The 11,332-nt window shown below is 42.8% G+C and overlaps 1 protein-coding gene across 2 annotated transcripts; it reads left to right on the top strand.

The window, feature by feature from the left end:
* Positions 1–1,999: 1,999 nt before the first annotated feature.
* LOC310754505 (uncharacterized protein) lies at positions 2,000–5,573 on the top strand (the record flags this gene model as incomplete). 2 transcript variants are annotated; one of them, XR_014543849.1, is made up of 3 exons in its annotated part: positions 2,000–3,011; positions 4,142–4,515; positions 4,559–5,573. XR_014543849.1 is itself a non-coding variant. In XM_083596497.1 (2 exons), the coding sequence occupies 2 exons, from the start codon at positions 2,000–2,002 to the stop codon at positions 4,321–4,323; spliced, it is 1,194 nt and encodes a 397-aa protein (XP_083452623.1). In that variant the 3' UTR covers positions 4,324–5,573. The 2 variants fall into 2 exon arrangements, 1 of the variants encoding a protein (XP_083452623.1); XM_083596497.1 differs by having other exon boundaries at positions 4,142–5,573.
* Between the last annotated feature and the right edge of the window lie 5,759 nt (positions 5,574–11,332).

The following is an 11,332-nucleotide window of genomic DNA, read 5'->3' as shown; positions in this document are numbered from 1 at the left end:
GGCTAGAACTGATGATGGGACTAAGGAAACCAACTGTCCATACAACAACATCTTCCTCTCTGTTGGGAATGCTTGTCTTCATCCGTAATCCTTTCAAAGAACATGAGTCACTTCCTTTCATGGTGAGATGCTCAAACTGTGTGGCAGCAGGGCACCCTCAGCTGCTCCTGGAAGTGCTGTGATTTCTGCATTGCAGGAGTTAGACTATATGACCCTTGTGGTCCCTTCCAACTCAACAGTTCTATGATTCTGTCTGCTACCAACTACTCCTGCTATCTCTCTGAATGACTCACAGTTCTCTCCTCACTGCCTAACCTGGTGGGACAGGATAAATTATGTCAAATATATTCACGGAGTGGAATGTATTCCTTTGATCAATCCCAATGCAGTGATCAGGGGTGCCAACTTGAATAAAATATTCGGGGTGCCCAGGTAAGGTTTGCCTCATATAATTTGTGCACGCACACCATTTGAAGGCAATCCCCATCACCTTGCGGGGGTGTGTGTGTGTGTCACGCTTAAATGTTTTATTGGGCGGACTGATGACCCCTCGGCCCCTAAGAGTTGCCTCCTATGGCAGTGATATGGCAGAATGAGTTGCCCTCAGAGGAGTGTGTCTGATGTATCTTGGTATGAGTCACTGCTCTGATCAGGTCTCCATTTAATTTTGAGAAACCTAGAACAGTGATTCATACAAAGACATGGGGGGGCATCCCATAAGAATAAGCCATTCCTACTTTTTCCCTTTCTAAAAGTGAATCTTTTTTGCAGGGCAACATTGGAACATGCCTCCTGTTTTAACCCAGACATCTGTTGAGCTCCTCAGGCTGAGAAAAATACTCAAAATAGTCTCCCATGATGTCAAATAGTTTCTTTAATAACATGAGGGCATTTACAGCTTTTCATAGTCTACATTATTAGGGTGTTCCCTTTATTTCCCTTTTACAAATATATTTGACCATAAATGTGCATTTATTGAAAAGAGGCACTTGACATCACCTGCAGCTTTGAAGTTTATTTGTTTTTGTAACTTTAATTTTTTGTTCCTTGCCATGATGAACAAGATCTCCCACCTCCCCCTGCCCTTTGATCACCCAACTTTTTTTTTCACTGGCAGAGCATGGGACTCTAGATTTGAATACTGAGCCATTCTGCATTAAGGAACAGAAGACCCAATACACTGAAGAATAAGTTTCACTAAAATTAAAAGGAGCCCCCAGAAGATCAATTGTTCACTTCTTTTCCAGCACCGTCCAAAAAGAAACAATAAAGCAAAGTGGAAAGTTATTATTTTTACAAGGTTAGCTTTTCTGCCCTTTGGAAAGTCCCGTTTATCCACCCTCCCACGCTCAACCTTGGTACTCAGGTGATGCAGCATCTAAGCTACCCAATGCCTCCGGTGTTGCCAGCTGTTGGATATCTGGTTCTAAGAGATGTTGACGTTGTCATTAAGGGAGGTGGTTGCTGAACCAATTAGACAATCTTCTTTGCAAATCAGCGACCTTGGCTAGTGGATTAAATGTCCTCAGCAGCATCTCAAAAATATTAGCTAGGTTGCTACAATTAGGCAATGGTGACTTCAAGGCTACTGGGTGGGCCTTTCCTCCATCCCTTTTCTAGCTGCTGGATAAGAGAGCAAAAGCCAGTGCGTGTGTGAGAGACAGACAGAGAGAGAGATAGAGAGAGCTGAGCTGGAAGCAAACCAAAGACAGAGACATACTTGCTTTATGCTCAGTCCAAAACTATAGGAGAAGCAGGATCTTTAGGGCTGTTAATGTTGTGAGCCATTCTATCCTATGCTCATGTTGTTTATATGTGTAAATAAAACCATATAGCCTAAAGACACCACGTTCTCTGCCGACCATCATTCCAAGGAAACTGAACTCCGGACAAGTGCCTGGAACCCCTGGACTCGCTCACTGCTGGGAGATTGAGCTGGTGTGCAGCACTGGTGTTTTTCCTGCAGGAACAACTGTGAGTGAGTTGTGCCTGAGTCGAAATGGAGGGAGAAATAGCAACACTCCAGGATCAAATGAAGTTGCTATTCCAGCAGAAGCAGCAGCAAATGGAAGACCAGCAACAAATGCTGAGGCAGCTTAAAAGCAGTCTTGAAGAGAAAATGGATGCCTCTTATCAGGGTATCAAAGACTTCATGGATAAACAGCTGCAAGAGGTGAAAGGTGACCTAGAAGCCCAGGCAAAGGACTCCAGGAGGAGAATTGAGGAAGTAGATGACAAACTGGTCAACCTGGACTATAAGGTGTTTAAGGCAATATCCAGAACCCAAAATGCTTTGGCTGACTTGGAAGTAGCCAACAGATATGAAAATGAAGATATTTATAAAGGATTACAGGCAATGGAAATGAAACTGCAAATTGTGAAGGAAGAGTGCCAACACACCCGTGGAGCAAGTGACTTGGTGAGAAACCAGCAACCACCAAGTGTGCGCAAGAAGACCCCCCCTAAGGGGCAGGCAGGTGTAGCTGATGAATTCAAGAAGCTCTCTCTGTATGATGGCAAGACTCCCTTGGAAGCTTATCTTTCAGAGTTTGAAACAATCTCCCAAGTAAATGGCTGGGATGAAAAACAAAGGGGGGAATTCCTAGCAGCCAGTCTTAGTGGGCCAGCTCAGGAAATCCTGCAGCATCTCCCATCAGAGAAAAGGCAGAGCTATCCTGATCTGGTGAAAGCCTTAAGTCGGCAATTTAGACCAGGGCACCGTGCTGAGCTAGCCAGGGCCCATTTCAGGAGTAACAGGAAGAAGAAACTAGTGATCCCTCCAGACTTTGTTGAGGACGTGAAGACTCTTGCAGAAATAGCATACCAGGAAGGCAAAAAGGAAACAGAGGATGCACTGGCAAAGGAAGGGCAGAGTGATATGGAGGGCAGCTGGAAGGTGCCGCGCCCAAAGAACCTGCAGGAAGCCATAGAATTCACCAAAGAGATAGAAACATTTCTTGCCGAGACCAGAAAAGGAAGAGGAGAAGCTTTCTTGCAGGAAGTCTTGGGGGGTAAGTACACATCCTTTTCTACTGCAAATGGGAATGTGGGACAGCCTGACTGTGCAGCTAATGTTTTAGATTGGCTAGAGGAGTTCCTAAACTTGGTTGAAAAACCCAGGTAATTGGCAATGGCAAAGGGTTGAGGGATAATGTGCCATTGAGGTGCTGGCACTGTAACAAAATTGGCCGCAAAAAGAGAACTGCTATCTTGCCAAGGGAAGTCATGCGAGAGGTTCACAAGTGCCAAAAGATTATGAATGAACCGGTGTTCGAAAATGGGGTGCCAGCAAGCCGAACGGGCAAAGCTTGGAGGGAATAAGGGAAGTCTCGCAGTGTGTGCCCAAATCTGGGTAATTAGACTGTAATAATAGTAGCCTGGCAATTAGCTGTGAGGTTGGTGGTGTGAAATGCACAGAGATATTTCATATGGAATCAAGCATCACTGTTCTTTAATCTGACATACCAGGCTTATTCAGAAAAGAAATGGCTCTTGTAAGAAGGGCTGCCTGGTCTCAGATAGAGACCACCAGTAGTAATATTAGTATATTAGTTATATAATATTATTATATTAGTATATAATATTAATAGTAATATTAATTAATATAAACAAATTAATACTATTAATTTAATTTCTTACCTTTCCACCCACCATAAAGTCCCAGGGTGTGTTACTACAACTTAAAAATTTCAATATTAAAAACACTTTTAAAAAAATTGCAGTCACATGTATAGGGCAGCTCCTATATAGATGTAGATATGATGTTATCAATCAATTATAAAACTATTACAGACAACAGCAGCATTTCAGCAAATCTGCAGACTCTGAATAGCCTACATTTCATTCACCAAACGCCTGGGAGAAAAGAGAGGTTTAACCTGGTGCTAGAATCATATCAAATTTGGGGCATTCTGCATCTCCGGTGGAGAGAATCCCACAATCAAGATGTCATTATAGAAATGGCCTGATTCCAAGCCAACACCCAGCATGCTGGATTAGCAAATGCTACCTGATCACATAGCGGCATTTCCAGAGAAATCCATCTGGCCCAGTTTTCAAAAAACCAAACAGGCAACAGAGTTTCTTAGCCTCTGAAAGAGACTTTTACTTTTAATGAAATTTTGTTTGTTTGTTTCTGAAGGGATAGAAGAGGAAGATGAAGACGAATACGAAGACGAATACGAAGACGAATACGAAGACGAATACGAAGACGAAGAGGAAGAGGAAGGAGAAGAAAAGCCAGATCCATACCTCCCCCGCTTCTCCACTGACAAGAAAGATCCACCAGAAGAGGAGGAGCTGGGGGCCTGTGCCAAGCCTTAGTTTGTTTCGCTTAGATGCTTTAATAATTTGCAATATAAGGGTTTGTCCACACTTCTGCTTATCCAGTGCTTTCTATTCACTGGTCCAAGAGGTTTTCCTTTTGCCCTGCTATTTCCACTGGGAAAACCCACTGTTTAACACTGAATTGGAACAAATGCCAGACCACAGAAAACCTAAAAGATGTTTGTTCTGGTTTAGTGGTTTTCCTGGGGGGAAATGGTGAGATAAACAGAAGAAAACATGGGACAAGTGGAAGTGTGGATGAGCCTTGAGTGGTGGGGGGCGGGGGGCGGGTGCTGCACATTGGAAATGAAATTTCCACTCTGCTGTTTCAACTGATGACGTTTAATTTTGTCATTTGCTTTCTTTCTTTTATTTTATTTTTATTATCTGTCTTGTGGTGGTTGTTGCATATTGAGGCCCCGTAACCAGCCTGTTCCCTAAGGTACGATTGCAATATTTCAAAAAGTGAAAATCCAGACACAAAAGTTGCTGAGCTTCTTTTTAGTTCTCGGACATTTCAGCAATTTCCACCTGGATTCCCTCGCACTTGAGCCGGAAGCTGCACTTAGTGCAGAATGCTGCAACATGATTGCTGACAGGAGGCCCTGTCAACGCAACAAGGAGGGTGGTGATAAAATAGCGAAATGCAGTGTAACCATTATACAGTTAGAAATCTAAACAACCATGAAAATAACAGGAGTGATCTTTTTCTTAATGAACATAGATATATTTGAATCTTGATGGAAGAAGAATCCACCCATAAATCAACAGTTGGTAAACATTCGGACATAGTTCCAGTATACATCACATTTCCTCCCCCAGGGGGGCTTAATCAGTGAGCTAACAAAATTAAATAAAACAAGATTCCAGTCAACATCTCTTTCCATATAAGGTAAATATAATGCGAAGAGAACACATACATGCAGCAATACCTTGTGTAGTAAAATGTAGACAGTGAGCAATTATTAGTTTAGAACAAGGCTAAATCTATAAAGGTAAAAAATGACAAAATAACTCATCTATATGCCTTGTTAGCATATAACACTCAGTGCTCAGAGGTCTGCGCTGGTTGCCAATCTGCTACAGTGCCAAGATACACACATACAGGTTTGTATGCTGCCCTTCCACAGTTTAAAACCATGCTGAAGGCAGCTTACTACTTGAAGAAAAAAATGCATAATTAAAAGTATAACAAAACTAGTCATAAACAATGAAAAAATAAAAATAAACAACCAAATTGAAACAATTTCCACATAAAGCAATTGAAACAATTTCCACATAAATAATAACATCTAAAATAAAATACAAAAAACATAAATAACAGCATTAACAACCCCAACAACCCCCTGCTAAACAATACCTGAGCGCAAGAGTCTGTTCAGCAGCCTCCCAGACAACGTGGGAAAAGGCTTGCAAAGCAGGGAGCAGGTCTTCTAGGACTCATAGCCATGCTGGTTCAAGGTGTTACTGTTAGTATACAAAGCCCTTAACTCAATCATTTAGTAACTCAGCACCTTTGATACCCAGCAGGTATTTGTTGTATTCTTTTTAACACCTGCTAAAAACATCCTTGTTTAGACAAGCCTATGTTGATGCTTAGAAATGCTGGTGTGAATTCATTTTAGTGTTGTAACTTTTTATTGTGTGTTTCTTGTGTGTGTTTCTTGTGAGTATTTCTTGTGTGTGTTTGTTAATTGTGTGTGTGTTTATTGTGTGTGCGTATTTATTGTGTGTTTTAATGTGCTGTAATTTTCCCTTGATTCTATTGCTTTGTCTTTTTGTAAACTGCTTTGAAATTTTTGCAGTCAAGTAGTGTATTGAGTATTATGAAATAAATGTATCAAATAAGCTATCTCCTAGGGGCAGAGCTGGGAAGCAGGGCTCACTCCATCAGCTCCTCTCTGACAGGCCAGCTCCATCAGACCTCCTCTCCCCTAAACTGCCACCTGGGGGCAGCCTTTCCATCAGGCTGCCTCAGTGGGAGAGATAGAAAGCAGGAGGCTCGCTCTGTCAGCTTTGTTGGAGGTAGATTTAAGGGAGTGCGGCCAGTTTGGTTGCACTGGGCGTGGAGCCAAGGGGGTGCCACAATTATGTTGTAGAATGGAAGGCAAGAGATGGAGGGGGCACCAAATTTTGGTGTCGCACAGGGCACCGCTGAAATTTGAGACCCCAGGGTCTGCCACTGCTGGAGGCCCATCTGTACCCGGGACCTCTTGGCACTCAGCTGTGCCAGATGGGCATTGTAGGAATAACTGTTTAGAAATCAGTGCTTGGATCTGATTATGATGTTCCTCTTACCTCCCTGTCACTTTTCTCTTGTGTGTCATGTTTTATTTTAGATTGTATACCTGTGGGTATTAAGTATCATGTTTTGATTGTATGTAAGCTGCTTTTAGAACTGCTTTGGCTCCAAATAAATAAAATAAAACAAGTTTTGGTCTGCCATTTTGCCTTTTTTTTTTGGCAACACTGTTTCTCCTAGTATATTGTTTTCAATAACATATGCACTTTACAAATCCTTTGCCCCATTAAATGCATTTTTGCACATATGACTTCGCTGAAAAACTGCTTCGCAAAATTCAGGGAAGTGCAAATTTCAAAGAATGGTTGTGTTTTGGTTTTTCGCCTTGTTTCAGCAAGTGTAAAATAAGCAGGTTGTCCTTAAATTATGAACCGAATCAGATTTCTCCCCTATCCTTAGGAATGCGTGTGGATTGCTTAATTCCCCTCACTCACATCCCTCTCTTGATGTAAAAAGGATTCCTTTCACCCCCCCACCCCGCTTCATGAGTGAATAACGCAGGCATGTGAATATATACTGTATACAGTCTCTGCCAAGTCATCTTTGATCACCACAGCGCAGTCAGAATCTATTGCGAAGTCATAACGAGGATCATGGGACACGATTGGCCCAGTGGACCAGGGGCTTTTCTGGCAGATTTCAAGGCTAGGCCACATATTCCATGTGTCAGTGCTGGGGAGGGGAGAGCGAATGCTGCTGAAAAGGGGTTGACCCCCAGACAGTGTCAGTGGTTAACAACATACCATATTGAATTCTGAATTCTTATGCTTTTCCTGTCTGCATAACTAGGCAGTTTTTCAATATGTTAGGAGGGATTTTTTAAAAAAAGATTTCCCTGAAGTATGGATTCCCATAACAAGGCTGCAATTTCTTCCCGTTTGGCAAACTTGCACCTGTTTTGCCTTTGGCAGTAAAGACAGGGTAATGAGGTAGACTAATGATGCAAGCTCTGGTTCAAAACCATCTCTCAGTAGGATGCCTTTCCTGTGTTTGTGCTCCCCCTTCAACCACCCTTCCCCCTACATACCCACCTTGGGCGAGGAGCTGGGTTGCTGCACTAAGATCTTTGACACGCTGACCCTTTTTTGGGGGGGTGAACATTCAGAGTCCTTATTTGTGGCACAGTGTCCTTTATGTAATGTCTCAATATGACATAATCCAAAATAAATTAGATGGTGAAACAGTATATCATCATCATTCATGTATCAATGGGGGATTCCCACACCTTAAGTATCTAAAACACTTCACATAAATCTTGTTTCCCTTGCCCTGTTGTAACGTAGTTTGGTGAACAAGAGACCACATGAAAATAAGTTTATAAAATTATGCATGAGAAGGAGAAAGTGTACAGTGGTACCTCGGGTTACATATGCTTCAGGTTACATACGCTTCAGGTTACAGACTCCGCTAACTCAGAAATATTACCTCGCGTTAAGAACTTTGCTTCAGGACGAGAACAGAAATCGTGCTCCGGCGGCGCAGCGGCAGCAGGAGGCCTCATTAGCTAAAGTGGTGCTTCAGGTTAAGAACACTTTCAGGTTAAGAACAGACCTCCGGAACGGATTAAGTACTTAACCCGAGGTACCACTGTATAGAGAAAAGTCCCCCTTCTCCCCCTTCTCTCATAGCACCTCAACTTATGGACATCCAATGAAGATCAATGTTGGAAGATTCAGGACAGGCAAAATGAAGTACTTATTCATTCAGTCCATGGTTAAACTATGGAACTCCCTCCCACAGGAGGCAGTGATGGTCACCAGCTTTGCTGGCTTTCAATGAGGATTGGACAAATTCATGAAGGAGGAGAAGGCTAAAAATGCATACCATAAAATAGAAATATGGTGAACATGTCCAAGTGGATGCCAGCAAGGTTAAATAGCAGTGTCAAGGAAGCTATAAAAGGCAAGAAGCCTTAAAAAAAATAAAATGCAAGCCTTGCTAAAAGTATGTTTGATAAAAAGCAAGCCAAAGAGACTGGGGTGTGTGTGTGGATTTGGCAGACAAATTGCCAAAGGAATAAAAACAGCCAACCAACATTTCTGTATACAGTGGTACCACGGGTTAAAAACTTAATTTGTTCTGGAAGTCCGTTCTTAACCTGAAACTGTTGCGTGTCGAGGTCCCCAACACCCCCCCCCAATAAAACACAGTTGACACAAGATTTTAGTTTTAAGGTTTTTGGCATAATTTTGGCCACAACTTTATTAAAATTATAAGTGATGTGAGTGGTTGCTTAGGCATTGGTTGTGACTATCTGACCCCGCATGGGGACAGACTGACATTCGCACGCCCGTGAAGTCAGAAAGGGTAAACAATTTGGGGAGAGAGACGGGACTGGGAACCATGCCTCACTTATCCCCAAATGCTCCCAGGGGCTCTTGTGTGGCCCTAGCCCCTTGACAGGGGTTCGGACAAAAGCATGGCGAGCCCCTGTATTCCTTTAACGGAAAACCCTTGCAGCAGCAGCATTAGAGGGGCAGGCACAGCCAATCCATACCCCTCCACCAACCAATTCCAAAACCAATGCCTAACCGCAACCTTACAAGTTGTGACGATTTGCTACGCAGTAGGCAAAAACCAAATGGCACCAACCAATCAGCCAAATGGACAAAATTCCTACCGGGCCCCTGCCCCAAAGCAGACGACCCCATGACAGGCATAGCAAGGTGAAGCGAACAACCTGAAAATAGGGAGGGAGGGCGTGTGATCCGATGCGCACAGCGAAAAGAGAAAGCTCAAAGCTGTGCACAGGGTATTTAAAAGCTATGGCTGTCAATCACGAAAAGGCAACATTTAAATCTCCCCAGCAACAGTAAGCTCAATAGTAATGGTGGCCAACTCCTTCCCCGCCCAGCAACAGTGGGTGTCTTGCTAGCCCCCACCGCAACTCGTGCTCTCCATGAAGGAGAACACGCTTTCTTAACCTGAAGCACCACTTTAGCTAATGGGGCCTCCCGCTGCTGCCACGCCACCAGCAACAGAAAGCACGATTTCTGTTCTCATCCTGAAGCAAAGTTCTTAACCCAAGGTACTATTTCTGGGTTAGTGGAGTCTGTAACCTGAAGCGTCTGTAACCTGAGGTACCACTATATACAGTAGGAGGCAGAAACCAACTTATACAAATTCTTGTGGGAGAGCTGGGGAGCAGAGTTGACTCCATTAGCTCCATCAGACCACCCCTCCCCTTTTCCCAGCCATCAACTGGGAGCAGCCATTCCATTGGTCTGCCTCAGTGGGAGAGACAGGAAGAAGAAGGCTCCCTCCATCATCTTTGCTGGAGGCACAGTTCCATCCAGCACCTCCTACCCAAGAACTATGCCAGCTGGTCAATATAGAAACAACAGTTTAGAAATTTGTGCCCAAGTTTTTGTTTTTTGTTTTCCTCTTCCCTCCCTGTACATATTCCTCGTGTGTGTGTGTGTGTGTTTAGATCATAAGTATATAGGTAGGGGACTGATTTTGTTTTGATTGTGTGCAGTGCTTTTTTCTGGGGGGAACACAGGGGTACGCATACCTCTAAACATTTTGTGAATCTTTATACTTTTGTCCATTTACTGTATTTATTTTCCCTGATTTGAACTATAAAATGGTGATTTTATTGAGTCAAAATGAGAGTACCCCTAAACAGTTTTTTTTTAAAGAAAAAAAAGCACTGATTGTGTCTAAGCCTTTCTACAGAGCAGGGTACAAATGCTCTAAATAAACAAGCAAATTAAAAAATGCAGTATAGGCTCTCTGCCACTGTAAGCCATGACAACTAAATGGAGCCTCAATATTCAGGGGCAGTATACCTTTGGCTACCTAGTTTCTAGGGGCATTGAATGTTGGAGGGTCACCTTCTTCTGTGCCCAGCTTTCAGGCTTCCTTTTGGAGACAGGAAAATGCTGGGCTGACTGAGCCTTTGGTTTGATTAAGCAGGACTGTCCTTATGGGCTGGGCTATGTGATACTGTATTATGGGCTATGGTGTTTCATCTTCAAAACAAAGTATATTCATAATGAATATCAACAGCAATGCTTACCTGTTTCAACCTTTTCATTTTCCAAATTTGTAACTGTTTTGTATCTGGAGGCCCTAAGGTAAAGATTACCTTAACTCTTTATTCTACTTAAAAACAAACCCTAAACTTAAATGTGGTATTACTTTAACAAGAAAAAAAGTGGTTTATGAAAATCAGGAGCTTAACTTAACTAGATGGGGACTGTTTTACCGCAGGGAGAGCATACGGGTTTCATTTCCCTCATATTTACAGCAGTAATATTAAGTTATAGGGTGGCACAAACTCACGCAACGCCCAAAGGCAGTAGGATTTTTGAGCTGGTCTCTACAGCGAGAGAAATTCACACACTGAAACTCACAGTGGCATTAAATTTTTAATACATTTGATTCCTTTCTTTTTTAAAAAAAGGAAAAAAAGACTGTAATCAGTAGAGTCTTGAAGCAATTAAAGCTTCCATGTTTCAAACATATAGCTGTTTAGGAAAAAGAAACCCAGTTCAGACATTAGGCTGTGTGGAGGCTGGAGGCTGGAGTGTACACACACAGCATGTGTCATGATGCTGGGTAGTTATGTGCACTTTATTCTCTCTAACCACATGGTCCCTCTCTGTTCCAAAAGGTATGGGGAAATTGCACATACAGGGCGAATCACACATTCTTTCATGTGTGTGATTGTCTAGCTCCATGTCAGCTCTTAGCTGGGGG

Source organism: Podarcis filfolensis (genome assembly GCF_964270895.1).
Source record: "Podarcis filfolensis genome assembly, chromosome: Z".
Classification (NCBI taxonomy): Eukaryota; Metazoa; Chordata; class Lepidosauria; order Squamata; family Lacertidae; genus Podarcis; species Podarcis filfolensis.
This window is presented reverse-complemented; position numbering and strand designations above follow the sequence as displayed.